The following is a 22,440-nucleotide window of genomic DNA, read 5'->3' as shown; positions in this document are numbered from 1 at the left end:
CTCAAAACATTGAAGACCACTGGAACACACAGTCCAAAGCTTGATAGGCCAGTGATCCGATTTTGGTTTGAAATTTATTGATACTTCAGACTTCATCCAGGTCTTTGGGGGGCTCCCGAATGTTAAAAACAACGTCCTGTATTGCAGGTATCCAAGTGGCAGGCAAGAGAGCCGTGGTGATCGGGCGGAGCAAGATAGTGGGAGCGCCGATGCACGACCTCCTCCTCTGGAACCACGCCACCGTGACCACGTGTCACTCCAAGACAGGGTCCCTGGCTGAGGAAGTAAGGCTGGGAGACTTTTGCCGGATGCACAGGGCACCTCTTTTGTTATGCAAACAGGGCACATTGGCCCGTATTTTTGAGCCTCTGCGAATTATTTAAAACACAAACAAGTGAATGTTTTGAGATTTGCAAACTGGCCAATGAGCAAAGTTGTGGGCCGGGAGCATTGAGCCATAAGGGGCCAATGCAGTGTTTGTGCCGGGTAGCATCTGAGAGACTTGGGTTCAGATCCTCACTCAAATATGAAGGTCATTTTGGGCCAATCACTCTCAACTTAACCTGTCCTGGGGTGGTGGAGATTGCCTTCAAGTCGCAGCTGGCTTATGGTATTCCCCTCAAGGGTTTTTCCAGGCAAGAGGCTAACGGAGGTGGTTAGCCGTTGCCTACCTCTGCATAGAGAGCCTGATTTCCTTGGTGGTCTCCCATCCAAGAGCTTACCAGGACTGACCCTGCTTAGCTTCCGAGAGCTGACGAGGCTGGGCTAGCCTGGGCCATCCAGGATTTCAAGGTAAGAGATCTTCAGAGGTGGTTTGCCATTGCCTGCCTTGGTGTAGCAACCCTGAACTTCTTAATGGCCTCCCATGGTGGTCAAACCTGCTTGGTTTCCAATATCTGACAAGAAAAGGCAGTTCATAGGGTTCAATTAATTTTTTTGTCCGATTGATATTCCCCTTCCCCCCAGCGGGGACCCAAAGCAGCTTAGAGCAGGGGTAGTCAACCTGTGGTCCTCCAGATGTTCATGGACTACAATTCTCATGAGCCCCTGCCAGAATTTGCTGGCAGGGTCTCATGGGAATTGTAGCCCATGAACTTCTGGAGGACCACAGGTTGACCATCTCTGGCTTAGAGCATTCTGCTCTTCTCAACTTTATGTTCACAACAAACCCCTTACATTAATAGAATTGGAAGGGACCTCCAGGGTCATCTAGCCCAACCCCCTGCAGGATGCAGGAAATTTACAAATAATGCTATCTACAAATAATCCAGGTGGGGAAGGTTGAGCTGAGAGTATGCGACAGCCCCAAATCATCCAGCAAGCGTCCTTGGCAGAGTGGGGATTCGAACCTGGGTCTCTCAGATTCTGTTAATGCTCTAATCTCACCTGGTTTACGTGAAGACGAAAGATGTGTGTGAATGTGTTGAAATGTATTTAGATCGCGTCCTATGGAGTCGGATTGTTTCTCCATCTCGCCTGGCGTTCCTTTGAAAGTACCTGCTATCAAGGTCCTTCCCAGAATTCATTCTGGATTCTTTTTCTTTCCATTGATGCGGGGGACTTGTAGAAAGCCCTAGATTTCACGCAAAGCCCTGTTCTGCATTGTTTTGTTTCCCAGAAAGAAAAAGGTCATTTCAGCAAGCTGGGGCTCCCAGTAGATTTTGCTGGCAGGGTAATGAAAAGAAACCGGCAGCTGGCACAGCTGCGAGAAGCTAACTCAGTGTGGTCTTAATAGGGACCATGGAAAGATATGTTGTTTGCACAGGTAGTGTCCTGAATTCAACCTCTAGCATCTCCTTTCTGAAGGGTTTTGGGGAGGGGGAGGCGAACCCTTCCTTGCAGCTAAACCTCCCTGCTTGGTCATAGCTGATTTGTCAGGAAGAAAAGTTTCTAGCCTAGCGTTTTCTCTGAGATCTTAGTGTTTTGTGTTCAGGGAGGGTTTGTGACAGAGAATTCTGTGTGTGTATGTGTATGTGTGTTTTACAGACCTGAGTGCCTGGGAGAATGGCTTAAAGAAAATACATGAAGTTGCTCCATAAGTTGCTTTAGGATGCTTAGGGCTAATCCTGCGTTGAGCAGGGGGTTGGACTAGATGGCCTGTATGGCCCACTCCAACTCTATGATTCTATGATCCTGCATTGAGCAGGGGGGTTAGACTAGATGGCCTGTATGGCCCCTTCCAACTCTATGATTCTATGAGTCCAATAGCACCTTTAAGACCAACAAACATTTATTCAAGGTGTGAGCTTTCGAGTGCAAGTACTCTTCCTCAGACTAAGAACTCCCTTCCTGGAGCGCAGTCCGGATCAGGCCGTCCCGTGGAGGTGGCCCATCTGGTCGCCGGCCGCCACGTCCCCTTCCCCACCTCAGAGCCCAGCGAAATTGCTCTTTGTTGTTTCTGGAGTGATCTTCTGTTTCTGAGCCACTCACTCACTTGCCCTTTGCTCACGGCTAAAATTATCTGTCTAAATCAAGGGTCCCCAAACTTTTAAAGTTTGCAGGCATCTTTGGAGTTCTGATGTGGCATGATGGGCACAGCCCCAAAATGGCTGCTGCAGGAGGCGGAGTCAGCAACCGGCTTCGCTTGCGCAGTGGCAAAGGCCATGCTGAGGGCGCAGCTACTGTTAAAGCGAGGCTTTTAAAAATCTGCACACCCCATCAGTTCTCGATTGCTCGATCAGAAGCCCCGCCTGGTTCCACCCACTTTTTAAAAAGGCTTGGCTGGTGGCAGGAAGGGGGTCAACGGATGCCATTGGGCATTCCTGGCCCAAATGTTCCACCCACATGGAATCGTGGAAGGGGCCATCCAGGCTCAGTCAAAGAACCGTCAATTCCTCTAAGTGTCCAACCAAAAGAAAAAGGAAATCTTGCGGCTGATTAATAAATACGTTTTCACAATCCACTGAATGTGTCCCAGAATGAGATGAGCTGTGAGCCAAAGTGATCCTCTTAGAGAGATATATTTAGTTGTAAAAAACATCACCTTATCAAGGAAGTAATCACCGAAGAAAATCCTGTTTTCTGTTGAAAATCCTGTTGAAAATAGGCCCTTACCTTGGATCCTGTTTTGATTACTTCTGATTACTGCATGATTCGTCAGCCTTTATATTGGCTTCAGTAAATAACACAATGGAACAGTGTATTGGATTGTGGAAAATATATTTACTCATCAGCCGCAAGATTTCCTTTTTCATTTGCTTGGTCAGTGCAGGATCAGCCCAAAGCATCCAGGAGAAGGATCTGTCCAGCCACTGCTTGAAGACCACCAGTGAGGGGGAGCTCCCCACCTCCTTAGGCAGCCCCTTCCCCTGCTGAACTAGACTCCTAGAATCCTAGAGTGGGAAGGGGCCACGCAGGCCATCCAGTCCCACCCCCTGCTCAATGCAGGATCAGCCTCAAGCATCCAGGAGAAGGATCTGTCCAGCCTCTGCTTGAAGACCACCAGTGAGGGGGAGCTCCCCACCTCCTTAGGCAGCCCCTTCCACTGCTGAACTACTAGAATCCTAGAGTGGGAAGGGGCCATGCAGGCCCTCTAGTCCCACCCCCTGCTCAGTGCAGGATCAGCCTCAAGCATCCAGGAGAAGGATCTGTCCAGCCGCTGCTTGAAGACCACCAGTGAGGGGGAGCTCCCCACCTCCTTAGGCAGCCCCTTCCACTGCTGAACTACTAGAATCCTAGAGTGGGAAGGGGCCATGCAGGCCCTCTAGTCCCACCCCCTGCTCAATGCAGGATCAGCCTCAAGCATCCAGGAGAAGGATCTGTCCAGCCTCTGCTTGAAGACCCAGTGAGGGGGAGCTCCCCACCTCCTTAGGCAGCCCCTTCCACTGCTGAACTACTTTGTGAAAAACTTTTTTTCTGATATCTAGCTGATACAGTTCTACATGTAGTTTAAACCCATTACTGTGGGGTCCCTCCTCTGCTGCCAGACACTGTGAAGACACATTTATTGAACTTAATTTTGGTCTTTCCCTCTAATCTTTTATTTTTCTTGTAAAGAGGAACTGATTTGTTTAAAAGGGCAGCTTCCATCAAACCTTTTCTTTTCGTGGGGTCCTGTTCTGACCGCGGGCTGATGTGTTTCCCAGGTCGGCCAAGCAGATATCTTGGTGGTTGCAGCCGGCAAAGCTGAGATGGTAAAAGGGGAGTGGATTAAACCTGGCGCCGTCGTGATAGACTGCGGAATCAACCACATACCAGGTAATTGGCTAAAGAGGATGTATCGGATTGCACGGTATGTGGGATCATATGCAAGTAGGTTTTAGGTTTTCCTGATTCCAGAGAGGAGAGCTTTGGTTGGTGAACCCTGAGTGGGAACTGGCTCAATCAGCCTTCTGGAATAAATAATGTTTTATCTTATATTATTGTTTGTTTGTTTATGTTTATTGTGACATTCCTAGACTGCCCCTATCGCACCTGGCATCTTGGGACGGTCCATAACATTTATATATAAAAATATAGTGTCCTTAAAATAATTAAAACAAAGGTTAAAATATTAAGATTAAAATATTAAGTTGCTATGACCAGCCCTAGTTGTGAGCAGGTTCGTATTGCTTTGGACAGTCTAGTACAGGGGTAGTCAAACTGCGGCCCTCCAGATGTCCATGGACTACAATTCCCAGGAATTGTAGTCCATGGACATCTGGAGGGCCGCAGTTTGACTACCCCTGGTCTAGTAGGTCTCTGTTCTTCCTCCCTTTTAGGAAGGCAGCAGGAGAGAGGACTATTGGAGCTGCTAGTATTCCTTGATGCCAATGAATGAACCTGGGACTTGTTGGGGGCAATATTGGTGTCCCCCACAAAACACAGCTCTTCTCCTGAGCAGGAACACATAAAGGCAGTGGTCCCCAACCTCTTTATCACCAGGGATCGTTCAACGCTTGACAATTTTACTGAGGCCGGGGGGGGGTAGTCTTTTGCCGAGGAATGTCGCTGCCGCCTGAGCCCCTGCTCTGCTTGCTTTCCTGCCGGCACCCCTGACTTCCCGCCGCCTGCTGGGGGGCACTGCCAGCAGCAGCTGCACAGTGCCACACCTAGGGGGGGCCCCCAGCCATGGCGGCTGCTGGAGAGTGGCAGGGCAGCCCCCGAGGCAGCAGCCAGGGAGGAGGACGAGGAGGAGCCATGGCCTGGTAACGACTGATCCACGGACCGGTACCGGTCCACAGACCGGGGGTTGGGGACAACTGCATAAAGGCACCTGATACTAAATCAGAGCATTGGTCTAACACAATGGTTCTCAACCTAGGGGGCCGCAACCCCAATTGGGGGGGCCTAGCCCCTTCTTGGGGCTCCCCAGGTTGGTTGCTGCCGCCACCAGCGCCGCAGTAGCAGTGGCAGGAAGCAACGGAGCGGTTGAGAGCCGCTGGTCTAACAAGATCGGTTTCAATTGCGTTGATTGGCAGTTGTGCCTCGGATCTCATCCCTGGCTGCAGATTCTGGGGACTGAAGCACGGGAAGGATCCCAGGCCCATCTGCAGGCAAAGCAGATGATCTTCCTCTGAGCCACAGTCACAAATGCCTTATATTGAATCAGAGCCCCGATCCGTCACAGTCCGTATTGTCTGCTGGGACTGGCAGAGGATCTGCTGCCAGATTCTTTACTGGAGAAGCCGGGGATTGAACCTGAGACCTTCTGCATGCCAAGCAGACGCTCTGCCATTGAGCCAGGGCCCCTTCCAGTGGGAGACGCTGGGGACTGAATGTTTGTGTTCAGCTCTTAGCCAGATTTTGAATGCAGTCAATATCCCATTGACACTTCCAGGGGCTGGAGGGTTGAACCAGATGGGGAGTCTATTGCTTTTTGTTAAAGTCTTTTTGTTGAGTTTTTTTCCTTTGGCTCTGTGGATCTGAATCTCAGGTGCTTAAATAAGAGGATTAGTCATGCCTGCCAAGACGTTTCCATCCACCCACTTTCCGCGCCTCCAAGAGAAGGCTGTTTTTATAAGTGATCAGTCATTTATTGCAATTACCTAATGGAAGGGTTTTTTGTGTGTTTCTTTGCTAGAGCTCTCCTCCAGCTCCCATTATTTTAGCTTAAGTTGGGTGACAGGTGTGGCTGTTTGAAATAATTCATTCTCACAGTGCACTCTGAAAGCGGGAGGGCTTTGAATGCAGAAGTTCACTCCGGGAGAAAATAAGGCCTGCTTGGATCAGGCTCGGGATCGGCGAGTCGCGTAAGCCAAAAAGTCTCCAAATCAATGCTAATTTTGGCACTTTTTGACCTGAGCCGAACCATTGATTCCCCGCATTTAGGTCCAAATTCCATTTAAATGCATCCCTCCCCCTCTTTCTAAGGCAGGGGTAGTCAAACTGCGGCCCTCCAGATGTCCATGGACTACAATTCCCAGAAGCCCCTGCCAGCATTCGCTGGCAGGGGCTTCTGGGAATTGTAGTCCATGGACATCTGGAGGGCCACAGTTTGACTACCCCTGTTCTAAGGCATCGCTTGAGAAAGGGGAAGCAGTGGGCCGAATACCTGATAATGACAGGCTTGCCATTCCCTTTAAATATCTCCCTCCCCTACCTTTGCAGGCAGAGCTGCCTGGGAAGGTAGGTGTTGGGGGGAGCATTTAAATGGAGCAGGCGGCCACCTATGTTTGGGGAGAGATTTAAAGGGAGTGGCGTGCCTGTCATGATCAGCTGTTTGGTGGGCACTCTCTTTCCCCCTTCTCAGGCAGGGGAGGTGTGCTCTGCTGCCTAGAGGGGACGGGGAAGCAAGGATGTGCAAAACCCCCAAAACTTTTCGGATTTGTCCAAATCCAAAAAAGTGATATTTATGCAATTTGGATTCAGCCTGAGTTGTTTGGGGCAGAATCCAGAAGTGTGCATTTTTTGTGTGTGCACCTGCCTAGATCATAGAATCATAGAACCATAGAGTTGGAAGGGGCCATACAGGCCATAGAATCACAGAATCATAGAGTTGGAAGGGGCCATACAGGCCATAGAATCATAGAATCATAGAGTTGGAAGGGGCCATACAGGCCATAGAATCACAGAATCATAGAGTTGGAACGGGCCATACAGGCCATCTACTCCAACCCCCTGCTCTACGCAGGATCAGCCCTAAGCATCCTATCAGAACAGTGGTCCGTGTAGTCCAGCATCCTGTCTTACAGTGACCCACCGGTTCCTGTGGATGGCTAAGAACAGGGCACAGAGGCCAAGGCCTTCTCCTAGTTTTGCCTTCTGGCTCTGGGATTCCAAGGATTAGTGCTTCTGAATGTAGAGGTTCTCATCAGTCACCATGGCTAGTATCCCCTGGTAGACTTATCCTCCACAAATCTGTCTAAACCCTTTTTAAAACTGCTTATTCCTGTAGCCCTCCCAACATCCTCTGGCAGTGAATTCCACATCTTAGACACTCCCTTCTGCCAAGAAATTGGGATCTTTCCCCTGCCTTCTCTTTGATTTATTGGCTTTGGAAGTGTTGAAGAAAGTTGAGATTCTTCAGAACCTGATAAAAGAGTTTGGAAGAGAATAAGCAAGCACTTCGCTACATGCTAGGCCAGTGGGCCCCAACCCCCGGTCCAGGGACTGTGGATCAGTCGGTACCAGGCAGCTCAGTGGTAAAACATCTGTGTAGTATGCAGAAGGCCCCAGTGTCAATTCCCGGCACCTCCAGTTGAAAGAGTCAGATAGTAACTGACTCAAAAGACCTCAGACTCTTTATTATAGAAGAAGAAGAAGAAGAAGAAGAGTTGGTTCTTATATGCCGCTTTTCCCTACCCGAAGGAGGCTCAAAGCGGCTTACAATGGCTTTCCCATTCCTCTCCCCACAACAGACACCCTGTGAGGTGGGTGAGGCTGAGAGAGCCCTGATATCACTGCCCGGTCAGAACAGTTTTATCAGTGCCGTGGCGAGCCCAAGGTCACCCAGCTGGCTGCATGTGGGGGAGCGCAGAATCGAACCCGGCATGCCAGATTAGAAGTCCGCACTCCTAACCACGACACCAAACTGGCTCTCCTTATACAAAGGAAATGAACAGAGGGCAAGGCTTTTCCTTGCCAGAACTGAAACACAAAAGTTTATTTTTAAGTCCATCTCAGCCCGTCCCCCCCATAGAAAACTTGGTGCACTCTTAGCATGCCTGTCCCTCATTTCCCCAAGCTCGAAAGCATGCATTAACCCCCAGATGCTACATGGAATTCTTAAGACCACAGATCAGCCCTACAAGGTCAGACAATAAAGGTCAGCAAGAGCCGTGAGAAAGCACAGCTTAATTACACACAGGAGAAAGACAGGTCAAAGGTGACGTCTTTCGGGCAAAGGATTTAACTGGTCAAGGCATACGAAACAAACCAAAAAGCATCACATGGCAAGATTATAACACTGGATCCTAACAAAAGGACCAGGAAGTTGGTGTGGAAGACCTGGAGAGCTGCTGCCGTTCTGAGTAGACCAGGGGTAGTCAAACTGCGGCCCTTCAGATGTCCATGGACTACAATTCCCATGAGCCCCTGCCAGCGACCGCTGGCAGGGGCTCATGGGTATTGTAGTCCATGGACATCTGGAGGGCCGCAGTTTGACTACTCCTGGAGTAGACAATACTGACTTGGATGGGGTGATGGTCCGATCCAGCGCTAGGCAGCTTCATGGGTGCGTTCATGGCTGAGAACCTCACCTGCTCTGGTATGTTCAGAACCAGTGCAGTTCAACTTGCCCGGGTTTTATGGCGAGGGATGAGCAAACACTTTGGCTGTGCTTAGGGGTTCGCTTGGCTGCACAAACGTCCGCAGAGACAGGCGGCTTGGCAGGCGAGGAAGCTGTTGGCTCGTGGCCATGGGAGGCTCTTGTGGACCCCACCAGCGTCTGGCTACTTCCTCCCTTCTGCATCACCGGCTGTGAGAGAGCCCAGGGAGGAGCCGAGGACAACAAAGGATGGCCAAGCCATTTGTGTGCAGGGACACCAGCTGTCTCTCTCTCTCCCTCTCTTTCTCTCTCTCTGTCTGTCTCTTTCTCTGTATGTGTCTCTCTGTCTCTTTCTCTCTCTGTCTCTGTCTGTCTCTCTTTCTGTGTGTGTGTGACTGTCTCTCACTGTCTGTCTCTTTCTCTCTCACTGTCTCTCTGTCTGTGTCTGTCTCTTTCTCTGTGTGTGTTTCTCTGTGTCTGTCTCTTTCTCTTTGTGTGTGTGTCTGTCTCTCTCTGTCTCTGTCTCTTTCTGTGTGTGTGTGACTGTCTCTCACTGTCTGTCTCTTTCTCTCTCACTGTCTCTCTGTCTGTGTCTGTCTCTTTCTCTTTCTCTGTGTGTGTTTCTCTGTGTCTGTCTCTTTCTCTTTGTGTGTGTCTCTGTCTCTCTCTGTCTCTTTCTGTGTGTGTGTGACTGTCTCTCACTGTCTGTCTCTTTCTCTCTCACTGTCTCTCTGTCTGTGTCTGTCTCTTTCTCTTTCTCTGTGTGTGTTTCTCTGTGTCTGTCTGTCTCTTTCTCTTTGTGTGTGTCTCTGTCTCTCTCTGTCTCTTTCTGTGTGTGTGTGACTGTCTCTCACTGTCTGTCTCTTTCTCTCTCACTGTCTCTCTGTCTCTGTCTGTCTCTTTCTCTTTCTCTGTGTGTGTTTCTCTGTGTCTGTCTGTCTCTTTCTCTTTGTGTGTGTGTCTCTGTCTTTCTCTGTCTCTGTCTCTTTCTGTGTGTGTGTGACTGTCTCTCACTGTCTGTCTCTTTCTCTCTCACTGTCTCTCTGTCTGTGTCTGTCTCTTTCTGTGTTTCTTCCTCTCTCTGTCTCCCTGTCTCTCTCTCTATTTCCTCCAAAGGGGAATTTTGTGGCTCCTTAAAGACCAGCAGTTTTTTGCATGGCATGAGGTTGACTTCACCTTGTCAGAAGCGGGAAACAAATTCCCAGCAACGTTTGTGCACACAGAGAAAAGGGGAAGCATGTGAACATCTTAAAGGGCCTCGCCTGTGACTTTTCCTTGCAAAACTGGAGACTGAGGCAGGGAGAATCAGAACAGCGATTGGTTTGCGGTGACCGCATCTGGCAGCGGCAACAATCACTTTTGTTGTGCTCAGTCATTTACCACCGTTGGAGAAAACAGTCAGGCGCGTTTTGCTCTTGGTTAACGCTCTCAGCCTTATTGATGCAAACCTAATGCAACAATGTCCAGGATTGGATGCGGGCTCCTGCCACAAAAGTTTTTTCGTTGTCAGGAGCCTCCAGGCTCTTCTGGGATTGCTTCCTTGCTCCGGATTGTCACCCCGTGTAAGGGGCCGTTTTGGGATAGGCAAGAAGGGACCTCTTCCAAAAGCAGCTCCTCTTGCCAAACAGAAAACTGCATTAAACTTAAGCAAACAACATTCTTAAAGAAAGCCAGGGTCCTCAAAGCTGCCTGATAGCTGAGTTAGGGGGACCAGTATCACCCCCACCCTGTAGAGGGGCCTGTAGTGATTTTCAGTGATCTAATGTCTGGTCCTCTTTTAAATGGAGATGCCAGGGATTAGATCTGTGACCTTCTTTATTCAGGGCATGTGCTCTGCCACCAGACGCACATAGGAACACCAGAGAAGCCATCTTGGATTAGGCCAGTGGCCCATCCGGTCCAACTTTCTGTGTCACACAGTGGCCAAAACCCAGGGGCTATCAGGAGGTCCACCAGTGGGGCCAGAACTCCAGAAGTTCCCACTGTGCTTCCCCCCCCCCCAAAGCATCCTTGCCCCAGACCGAATGTTCCATCTAGACCAGGAGTGGCCAAACTGTGGGTCCCCAGATGTCCATGGACTACAGTTCCCATGAGCCCCTGCCAGCACGGTGCTCATGGGAATTGTAGTCCATATACAACCTGGAGAGCCTCAGTTTGGCCAGCCCTGATCCTGACCTTATGGATAATAGCCACTCCTAGACCTCTGCTCCGGTGTTTATCCCGCCCCCTCTTGAATCCGCCTTTGCTTGTAGCCACGACCACTTCCTGCGACAGTGAATTCCATGTGTTAATTACTCTTCTGGTGAAGAAAAAGCTGCCAACAAGATCAGCACTGTCTACTCAGACTAGCAGCAGCTCTCTAGAGTCTCGGGCCAGAGGTCTTTCAGATCTCCTACCACCTTGTCCTTTTTCCTGGAGATGCCGTGGATTGAACCTGGGACCTTCTGTATGCCAAGAAACTGTACTATCACTGAGCCACAGCCCCCTTCACTATGAAGCAGAGATTTCTTCTGCCCACTCTGAGTTTATGGGATGTATTTCCCTGGGGTTTTAGTGTCATCATTTTGATTTGTTTTTCCCCTGCTTCCTGCACTGATACACAATATGTCTCCCTTTTCCAGATAGCACCAAGGCCAGTGGGAAAAGGGTAGTCGGTGACGTGGCTTACAGTGCAGCCAAGGAGAGGGCCTCTTACATCACCCCAGTCCCGGGAGGGGTTGGACCAATGACGGTGGCCATGCTGATGCAGGTAGGTCTGTGGCAAGGAACCAATGGGCATCCATGGAATTCTGACAGGAGGCCGAGCCGGCCACAAAATGGCTTCCACAGGAGGCAGAGCCAGCCACAAAATGGCTGCCACAGGAGGCATCAACAGCTTTAAAAATCTGCTCTGCTATTTGGACCTCTGAGAGCCCCATCTAGCCATGCCTACTTCCTAAAATCCCTTAGTAGGTACAGGGAAAGGTGTCAGCAGTTGTCACGGGGCCCATGGGCACCACCGTGGTGACCCCTGGTGTATGGGATTAGTAGGGTAGATCTTGGTCTGTTTGCTGTCCTCCAGCTGTGTTCCTCTTCCCCACTCCACCCCCAAAAGAGCATCTGTATTAAAAGTCCTCACCTGGCCATTCATAGGAACCTTGGCCAGTGTATAGCCTGCGGCCAAGCTTGGTGTTCCGCCCATTTTGCTGGGGTGAAAGTTGTTTCAGAAGAACCAGAACAGTATCCCCTTTGTGTCTGCTGGGAGCACCTGTTCAGGGAAGCTGCCTCCATCCCAGGAGGACAGCTTGGTTCGGAACCTTCTGCAATCAGCCCTGGCCACACGGCAGCCATTTTGTGACCAGGCCTGCCTCCCATGGCGGCCATCTTGTGGTTGCAGCCAGACCCCTCTCTCAGAACCCCCAAGCACTCACAGACTTTGAAGACACCAGGACAGGCACTTGTGCATACTTTGCTGATCTAAATTCTGAGCACGACTCCAGACACCCCGAAGGCAAGTTGTGGAAGTTGCACGATTCTGCTTGGTTGCGGAAGGTTGCGGAATTCTGTCTTCAAATACTGGGACACGTTGGGGGGCGAGAAGCCGTTGAGCCTGCCTGCTGGGCATCCTGCTCCATCTCCAAAATAAATGCAATTTGTGTCCAAAGCTGCCTTTTTGTATTGTAAGCTGTCTTGAGCTTCGTAAGAGAGGAAGGCAGCTAATACATGTTTAAAATAAGTACATTTAAATCAATAAACCTCTCCAGGCTGGTGTTGGAGACTCCAGTCAGCTGTAATGTGTGTGCTAGGACAGCACAATAGGTCTACTTAACCAGTTTCTAACTCTTAGAACCAGTCATCGGTTGACTGTAGTGGGAGACAGGATGCTGGACTAGATGGACCACTGGTCTGATCCAGCAGGGCTCTTTCTTGTGTTCTTATTGGCTCTCGTGTCTTTTGCAAACTCCTTCAGAGCACCGTAGAAAGCGCCCAGCGTTTCCTAGAGAAATACCAGCCTGGCAAGTGGAATATTCAGTACAACCAGCTCAGTCCCCAAATCCCCGTTCCAAGGTAAGTAACAGCTGGAAAATGAAAGACACTCATTTGTGATTCAGTTCTGCTTTCTGTTTTATGGAAGGCAGACGAGTCACAGGGTACGTTGCATTTTGGGTGCAGTAGATGTAATCTGAGTCATTGTTAAACTGACCAAGGAACTTTGTATTTGCAGATCCTGAAGATCTGGGGCAACACATAGGTTCATTCCAATAACAAGGTTCCTGTTTTATCCCGGCTTCTTTTGGGGGAGCTGAGCTCCTCCTGTGTTGCTTTGATGAAATCAGCACTAGCTTCTGCCTGAATATGTTGTGTCTAAACCCGTTACACGCAGTAATGGGTTTAAACTACAAGTACAACGATATAGGCTAGATATCAGGAAAAAAAATTTCACAGTCAGAGTAGTTCAGCAGTGGAATAGGCTGCCTAAGGAGGTGGTGAGCTCCCCCTCACTGGCAGTCTTCAAGCAAAGGTTGGATACACACTTTTCTTGGATGCTTTAGGACAGTGGTCCCCAACCTTTTTATCAGCGGGAACCACTCAATGCCGGGGACCACTCAACACCTTTTACTGAGGCCCAGTGTGGGGGAGGGGGTAGTTTACTCCTCTACTCTCAACCACTGCCCTAACGCTCTCTGATCGCTATGGTAATGTTTAAACATCCCTTCAAACTAAGATACAGACATGCCACAGCAATGAACATAAGGAACGTTTTATTTTCATGGACATTTTAACTCATGACAATGACAAATCAATGGGAACCCTGAGCTTGTTTCTCTGCAACGAGATAGTCCCATCTGGGAGTGATGGGAGACAAGGACACCCGAAGTGTGTTGTAAAGGGCCGGGGGGGGGGGGGGGGTAGAGAAGGCATCCTTCGGGGCCCACCTTCAATTAGTCGACGGACCACACGTGGTCCGCTGCCCACAGGTTGGGGATCGCTACCGTGGAGGAAGGAAAGTTGTCCTCTCTGACACACAGGGACTGGGCAAGTGTGTTGTAAAGGGCCGGGGGGGGGATGAAGTAAAGGGCCGGGGGGGGGGAGAAGGCGTCCTTCGGGGCCCACCTCCAGTTAGTCGAAGGACCACATGTGGTCTGCGGCCCACAGATTGGGGATCGCTACTTTAGGATGCTTTGAGCTGATCCTGCATTGAGCAGGGGGTTGGGCTGGATGGCCTGTATGGCCCCTTTCAACTCTATGATTCTATAATTCTAAATCTGCTGCAAAGCTGCCATCACATGTACAGCTTAAACCGGAATTAAGATACAACAGAAGCTGTGCATGAACGAGTGATAGAGATACAGGCATCTGCATTGTGCCCTCTCCCCTTTTGATGCATCTTCTAAGCTGAAAGGGGGGGAACGGTTTACTTGCATCTCACCCTCCACTTTGGGAATTATTAGGGATTGCCAGCATCCAGGTGGTAAGCAGAAGAAAAAGGGCTCAAGCTGGCGATGGTGAAATAATTTATTCCAATGAAAACAATGCTCAAAGTGGATTCCTGGGTATAGTCCGTTTTCGATATCTTCATCAGTGATATTCTCAATATTGTTAAGAGCTGAATCTTCTCTAAATGTATTCTTTTGTACGGGATCACTGCTGAAGAGTAATTACAAATTGTGATATTAATATTAGTCAACCCCTACAAATTTGGATAAGGTATGATGATTTAGGGATTGAACTATACAAAGCAAAATATTACCAGAAATATTACCAGTTATTTTTGATAATTTCATCATAAAATTTAAAAGTATTAAAAGCAGCAATTTAAACTGCCATATTAAAATCAACAATTAAGACTCATCAGTATTAAAAGCAGCAATTGAAACTCATCAGTATTAAAAGCAGCAATTATAACTCAGCAGTATTAAAAGCAGCAGTTAAAACTCATCAGTATTAAAAGCAGCAATTGAAACTCATCAGTATTAAAAGCAGCAATTAAAACTCAGCAGTATTAAAAGCAGCAATTGAAACTCAGCAGTATTAAAAGCAGCAATTATAACTCAGCAGTATTAAAAGCAGCAATTATAACTCAGCAGTATTAAAAGCAGCAATTATAACTCAGCAGTATTAAAAGCAGCAATTAAAACTCATCAGTATTAAAAGCAGCAGTTAAAACTCAGCAGTATTAAAAGCAGCAGTTAAAACTCATCAGTATTAAAAGCAGCAATTAAAACTCATCAGTATTAAAAGCAGCAATTAAGACTTAGCAGTATTAAAAGCAACAATCAAGCAAATCCATTAGCAACTCATGCTGCAAAACACTTGCAGCAAACCCACATCAGTATTAACACACATGTGCCCTGAAGCATCTCCAGGATGGGACTAACTTGCATCCATGTACAAAAACTCTTTAAACAAAAAAAGTTATGCAATTCCTCACTCCTTGCTGTGCCACCTTCTTTGTGCCCTCAGTGACATCGAAGTCTCTCGGTCGTGCATCCCCAAGCCCATCGGCCAGCTGGCCAGAGAGATCGGCTTGCTCTCTGACGAGGTGGAGCTCTACGGTCAGAACAAGGCCAAGATCTTGCTGTCGACCCTGGAACGCCTGAAAGCCCAGCCGGATGGCAAATATGTTGTGGTCACAGGGTAGGTGGCCTAGAGAGCTCGGGGCAGCCTCGCTTGATGGGGGAGTTTTTCTGATGGGTTGCTTAGAGTGCTAATGGGAGGAAGTGCTGGCCTAGCCCCAAAGGGAAACTAGTTACATCGTCCTGCAAGTCTTCTTCCTCCTTCCTCTTCCCTCATTGGGGCAGAGAAGACACCGTGTGGGCTAGAACCTTGTAATCACTCTGCTGGCTCATGTGGAGGCAGCATGAACATGTGAAGCTGCCTGGTCCATGAAGGTCAGTGTTGTCTACTCAGCTGGCAGCAGCTCTTCAGCGTCTCAGGCAAAGGACTACCAGATCACGTGCTACTCTGTCCTTTTAAAGTTCCTGAAAATTAAAACAGTTTTTCAGCAGAACAGACTTCCTCGGGAAGTGGTGGGTTCTTCATCTTTGGAGATTTTTAAAAAGAGGCTGGATAACCATCTGACAGGCTGATTCTGTGAAGGTTCAAGGGGGTGGCAGGTTAGAGTGGATGAGCAATAGGGTGGTGAGTGTCCTGCATAGTGCAGGAGGTTGGACTGGATGACCCAGGAGGTCCCTTCCAGCTCTATGATTCTATGATATTAAACTCCATCTAAACATCCGGAAGAAGTTCCTGACAGTTAGAGTGGTTCCTCAGTGGAACGGGCTTCCTCGGGAGGTGGTGGGTTCTCTTTCTTTGGAAGTTTTTAAGCAGAGGCTAGATCGCCATCAAACAGAAATGCTTATTTTATGAACTTAGGCAGATTGGGAGTGGGTGGGCAGGAAGGGATGTGCCAGTGTTTGTCTCTTGCAGCTCTTCTTTGCAAACCCAGGGAATTGCTGATCACCACTGTGGGATAGTAGGGGAATTTCCTCCAAGCCAGGTTGGATTCTGGAGATTTTGGGGAGTGGGAGATCACTTGGGCATGAATTTGGAGTCACTGTGGGTGGGCAGGTAGCTGTGAGTTCCTCAGTTGTGCGCGGGGGTTGGACTAGATGACCCTGGAGGTCCCTTCCAACTGTATGATTCTAAACTGGAGATGTGGGGGAGTTGAACCAGAGTCCTTCTGCTCACAAAGCACTCAGCCATGGCTATCCCCCACTGAGGGGCATGCAAAGGTGGTAGATAAATCAACTGGCTGGATGGGATGTCCAGAAAAAATGAGGCAATTATTTATGCTAATTGTTTAACTCAGTTTGGTGAGCAATTTTTATTTATCTATCCCATCCTTCCAAGGATGAAAGGGTTGCATATCTTGTTCCAACTTTTTGAACCTCACAAAGTGAAAGATTGCCTTGGGGAACGCATCTTTGGTGGGAGGTAGATTCGAAGCCTCATTCCGCCACTGTGGCCTTTGTGCGGTGTGGAATCTTTGCAGGGGTAGTCAAACTTCGGCCCTCCAGATGTCCATGGGCTACAATTCCCAGGAGCCCCTGCCAGCATTCGCTGGCAGGGGCTCCTGGGAATTGTAGTCCATGAACATCTGGAGGGCCGCAGTTTGACTAACCCTGCTTTACAGGAACGACTTTGTTTCTCTTTGTAGTGGGAGTGGGGCTGCTGGCTCGGGGGTTTGCCCTCTCTTCTCTACCCCCCCTTCGCTGGTGCTTCCCACTTTCTGAAAATACTTGGCAGGCCCCACGCTGGGGACCCCAGCTTCAGTGGCTCTGCTTTAAGCATGTGGCTGTGCTTCTGAACTGATCGTTACCTGGGACTGTCTCTTTGGGTTCTAGGATCACCCCCACCCCCCTGGGAGAAGGGAAGAGCACCACGACAGTCGGGCTGGTCCAAGCCCTGGGAGCGCACCTTGGTCGGAACGCATTTGCCTGTGTCCGGCAGCCGTCCCAGGGACCCACCTTTGGAATTAAAGGTATGGAAAAGCAGCCCACCCGATCCTTTTGACCGTGGAGGCATGCCTGAAACGCTGAAGAAGACGATACTATGTGAAAAATAGCATAGCAGTGACTAAAAGATTTGTAAATATCCAAGAAAGGATCACCGGCAGTCTTCAAGCAAAGGTTGGATACACACTTTTCTTGGATACTTTAGGATGCTTAGGGCTGATCCTGCGTTGAGCAGGGGGTTGGACTAGATGGCCTGTGTGGCCCCTTCCAACTCTATGATTCTATGATTCTATGGCCTGTACGGCCTCTTCCAACTCTATGATTCTATGATTCTATGGCCTGTATGGCCCCTTCCAACTCTATGATTCTATGATTCTATGGCTTGTACGGCCCCTTCCAACTCTATGATTCTATGGCCTGTGTGGCCCCTTCCAACTCTATGATTCTATGATTCTATGGCCTGTATGGCCCCTTCCAACTCTATGATTCTATGATTCTATGATTAAGTTTACCATATCTTATACAAAGCCACCCATTATAAGAAAAGCGCCTTCTTTTAATGCCGTGTCATATCAGGTGCAAGAATGTCTGTTATTCAAACTAATACATATTGAAAAGGCAGCCTCACAACCAAACCCACAACTCCAAGTTTTATGCAAAGTTAACCAATGGCATCATCATGGTCAATAAATTACTAGATCGTAAACTGAAGACAAAGTGGCCAGGAAAAGCATGTTCAAGCTTTAAACACACCTGATAAAATAGTGTAGTGGCTAGGGGGAAAGATAAGGTGGGTCTCCGGTAACCCCCCCATTTCGGACCTGCCCTTTAAAGTTATCTTCAAATGAGTTTCCTGTTAGTAGAATAACAGCATTTCTTTGTAGGATCAAGCCTGTATGCGGTCAGCCTTTCTCAATTTTTTACTGTTGAGAAAACCCCCGAAACATTCTTCAGGCTTCGAGAAACCCCAGAAGTGGCACCACCGTGCAGAATATTCTTGGGAAGCAGAGCTGTGGACATGCCCACCCGGGCCCCTCCCCTTTCCACCCCTCCAGACCCATCAGTGGCCATTTTGGGAGGGGGCAGGCGGGTGGACAAGACCATATATGGTCACATCACCCGATATGTGTTTAATAAATTTTAAAAAATACTTAAAAATTAACTCCCACCCATTTGGGAAACCCTTCCAGGGCCGTCAAGAAACCCCCAGGTTTCACAAAACCCTGGTTGAGAAAGCCTGACCTATGTGGGCAATTGTCCGTCAGATGTGTTAGAGGTCTCAACAAGTCTTCTGAGGGAGTCTAGCCTTCCATACAAGAAGTCTAGACATAAGCATAACGAATCTCCATCTTATTGAGTAGTGAAAATCAGGGAATTAAAATCCAACTTGTCGTCTTCTTCACCCTTCCTAGACAATTTGCACCACTCCTTAATTGCTGAAAATTACAGATATTTTGCCTGCGAAGGTACAAACTAAGTTTCTTTTGAAAAAATATTGTTATTAGGGATTTCCCAGATAAGACCAACGCACACACAAAGTCCAGGCCCTGCTTTTCCTCCCAGCCACTAACCAAGACTATTCCTTGTTGCTTGTTGTTTCATTTCATTCGTCATTGTTAATCTAAGTTATCTGTATTGTTTCTGTTCTGTTTCATGTGAATCACCCTGAGCCTTCGGGGAGGGCAGTAGACAAATATAATAAATAAATAAGTATTAAGTTGCTAAGTCAGTAACGCAAAACACAACGCCTTAACCAATAGCCGTTAGCTCACATTTTTAAAACCAAGACGCTCAGCTTTAAAGCGCTCGGCAGTTCCAGTTAACTGGGAACAACATTTCCCTGGGAAGAATTCATCTCTGACGAAGGTGTAACAATGGCACATTTCGGAGGCCCCAAAACATCAATCTTTTCCCCCACACATTGAATTGTTCAGGCTCTGAGCAACCTTTCATCAACCGTCTGTGGAAAGTTAACGTTTTCTGTCAGCTTTCCGTACCGTATTTCCCCGTACTGAGGTTCTACACCAGGGGTAGTCAAACTGCGGCCCTCCAGATGTCCATGGACTACAATTCCCAGGAGCCCCTGCCAGCATTCGCTGGACATCTGGAGGGCCATGGACATCTGGAGGGCCGCAGTTTGACTACCCCTGTTCTACACCAATGGGCTTGCGGTGGCTTCCCTGTTTTCTTAGCGAGCTCTGATCGTGCGCCAGGGATCGGAAGGGAGTAAGAAGGTCTCCATGTAACACGCGTTTTTTAATTGTCCTTGAAAAATCCCTAATGACAGCGAACGCGGATGCGGGATGACATGCTGTCTAGTTAGATGATTGAACTCCTCGGAGAGCTCGGTCCCAGGGGGCCAAGGCGTCGTTACATAACCGTCACATATGGGCACGCAATCGACAGGCCCCCTTCAACAATATGAAGGAGAATCTGCTGAAATGTGGCGTTAACTCGAGGGGCTTTCCGTGCCTGCTGTGTGCTGTGTCACTTCCATGGAATTAAAATTCATCGCAGCCGCTTCTGTCTCTGGTGGCAGTGTTTGCGATCGCTGCCACTCTTCCTAGACATTTAGAAGCCATGGCCCCCTGATTTGTTTATTTATTAGATTTTTATAGCGCCCTTCCATATGGCTCAGGGTGATTTACATACAACATCACGGGGGGATACATGGAACAGCCTAACATATAGAGTTGTTCTCTCTTGCCCCGGAGGGATCGACCAGAACCAATGGGATGAAATTAATGCAAAAGAAATTCCGTCTACACCTCCGGAAGAAGCTCCTGACAGTTGGAGCGGTTCCTCAGTGGAACAGGATTCCTCGGGAGGTGGCGGGTTCTCCATCTTTGGAGATTTTTAAACAGAGGCTGGAGAGCCATCTGACGGAGAGGCTGATTCTGTGAAGGTTCAAGGGGGTGGCAGGTGACAGTGGATGAGCGAGAGGGTTGTGAGTGTCCTGCACAGTGCAGGGGGTTGGACTAGATGGCCCATGAGGTCCCTTCCAACTCTGTGATAGTCAAATACAACAACAATAATCTAACAGTGGTTCTGAATCGACACAATTTCAGTGATCGTAAACAAAAACAATATGACAGAAACGGTAACTTAGCTAAGCCCCCTAGAGAGGTCAGACTGGTTCAGGCCTTGGAGGGGGATGCCTGAGGGGGGCCTGTGGATGTTATTTGTCTTTCCCTGAAGACCCTTTCAGCTCCCCGTTTTGAATTCTTGTCACAACCTGGTAGAATCCTGGAGTTGGACGGCGGCCGTCAAGGCCAGCTGGTCTAATCCCTGCCCACCACCACACATGAAGTAACTTTATACAGAATCAGATCAGATGGTTGGTCTGTCATTTTCAAGTGATTCCCTGCATTCTGCAGATGACCCTGGAAGTTACCTTCCGACTCTATGATTCTGTGATCTTAGAATCATAGAGTTGGAAGGCCATCCAGCCCATCTCCCTGCTCAGTGCAGGGTCAAAGACTGTACTCAGACTGGCAGTGGGTCTTCAGTGTTTCGGGCAGGGGCCTTTCATGTCACCTTTAACTGATGCCAGGGATTGAACCTGGGACCTTCTGCATGCCAAGCAGGTGCTCTGCCACTGAGCCATAGCCCCTCCCCCTTGCTCAAGGCAGGAAATCCACCCTGACAGATGGCTGGCCTCTTTTAAGGGAGACCTCCAGCAAGGGAGAGTCCCCTCCCTCCCACTTAACGGGTTCTACTCCTGAATCCCTCCCACGGTTAGGAAGTCTCTCCTGATGTTTAAACAAATTCTCCCCAGTGATAACATAAGTCCTTCTGCTCCAGCCTTATACTCTGGAGTAGCAGAGAATTGAGTCTTTACCGTCTTCTCTGTGTGGCAGATATTTGAACAGTGCCAATGCAGAAATAAATTTTATTGCATCCAGATAAAAGAAAATGCAGCGAATAGACAGAAATAACCATTCAGAATTCCTTTCCTTTCTGGCTTACCAGAGTTCTAGAAATAGTATCTTTTAAAGCGTCTCCTGCTAATCTTGAGTAAGACTGAGTCCATTTTTCAGATAACATTTTGGGCATGAATAAGGCGCCCTAACGTCTGTCCAGTAATACAGAAGGAGAGTTGGTTTTTATACCCTGCTTTTCACTCTCTGAAGGAACCTCGAAGTAGCTTACAATCTCCTTCCCTTTCCTCTCCCCACAACAGACACCCTGTGAGGGAGGTGAGGCTGAGAGAGCCCTGAGATTACTGAAGGAGAAGAAGAGTTGGTTCTTATATGCCGCTTTTCTCTACCCGAAGGAGTCTCAAAGCGGCTTACAATCGCCTTCCCTTTCCTCTCCCCACAACAGACACCCTGTGAGGGAGGTGAGGCTGAGAGAGCCCTGATATTACTCAAGAAGAGTTGGTTCTTACATGCTGCTTTTCTCTACCTGATGGAGTCTCAAAGCATCTTACAATAACCTTCCCTTTCCTCTCCCCACAGCAGATACCTTGTGGAGGAGGTGAGGCTGAGAGAGCCCTGATCTTACTGCTCGATCAGAACAGCTTTATCAGTGCTGTGATGAGGCCAAGGTCATCCTGCTGGTTGCATGTGGAGGAGGAGCAGGGAATCAAACCCGGCTTTCCAGATTAGAAGTCGGTGCTCCTTACCACTGCTCCATGCTGGATCTCACACCAAAGGGGATAATAAGGATACTGATGGGGAACAATGTAATGACTTTCTTCACTCGTAAAAGCACAGGTTCTTACTTTGGGTCCCTCAGTAAGTAGAGGGTGTTGATTTTGATGCGGACATGCCCACTGTTTTGGCAGACATCTAATGCGTGATGACCTCCTTGTTCTCCATTCTTACAGGAGGTGCTGCCGGAGGGGGCTATTCACAGGTCGTTCCTATGGAGGAGGTAATGTTCGGCTTTTATCAATTTAAAATCTTATTTAGATTCCAGTGGGAAGCAGCAGGACACAGTTTTGTGTATTGTGTAAGGTGACCAGATTGTCCCACTTTTGGAGGGACATCTGGGGGTACCTGGCAAATTGTACTTATGTTGAAAATATATATATTACAATACTATTTTTGCATTCTATGCATTCTATGAAACTTTTTGTTGCTCCATATAAACCAAATTTTTAATCAAGAACTCCCACATCCCCAGTCAGTGGTGTCCCGCTTTACCAATGTTAAAATCTGGTCACCTTATTATAAACACATTTCCCTTCCTCTCCCCACAACAAACACCCTGTGAGGCAGGTGGGGCTGAGAGAGCCCTGAGATTACTGAAGAAGAAAAAGAAGAGCTGGTTCTTATATGCTGCTTTTCTCTACCCGAAGGAGTATCAAAGTGGCTTCCATTCGCCTTCCCTTTCCTCTCCCCACAACAGACACCCTGTGGGGTAGGTGAG

General features: G+C 48.5%; 1 protein-coding gene across 1 annotated transcript in view; it reads left to right on the top strand.

The window, feature by feature from the left end:
* MTHFD1 (methylenetetrahydrofolate dehydrogenase, cyclohydrolase and formyltetrahydrofolate synthetase 1) overlaps positions 1 to 22,440 on the top strand; it is an 89,779-nt gene that overhangs the window by 23,805 nt on the left and 43,534 nt on the right. Inside the window, exons 7-13 of the mRNA XM_077323889.1 lie at positions 148 to 284; positions 4,086 to 4,197; positions 11,248 to 11,375; positions 12,576 to 12,673; positions 15,071 to 15,244; positions 16,954 to 17,090; positions 21,896 to 21,942. Of these exons, the coding sequence (XP_077180004.1) occupies positions 148 to 284; positions 4,086 to 4,197; positions 11,248 to 11,375; positions 12,576 to 12,673; positions 15,071 to 15,244; positions 16,954 to 17,090; positions 21,896 to 21,942 (833 nt within the window). The remainder of the gene's footprint in view (positions 1 to 147; positions 285 to 4,085; positions 4,198 to 11,247; positions 11,376 to 12,575; positions 12,674 to 15,070; positions 15,245 to 16,953; positions 17,091 to 21,895; positions 21,943 to 22,440) is intronic.

Source organism: Paroedura picta, chromosome 2 (genome assembly GCF_049243985.1).
Source record: "Paroedura picta isolate Pp20150507F chromosome 2, Ppicta_v3.0, whole genome shotgun sequence".
Lineage (NCBI taxonomy): Eukaryota > Metazoa > Chordata > Lepidosauria > Squamata > Gekkonidae > Paroedura > Paroedura picta.
The sequence above is the reverse complement of the archived record's forward strand: the minus strand, read 5'-3'. Positions and strand labels throughout refer to the sequence as shown.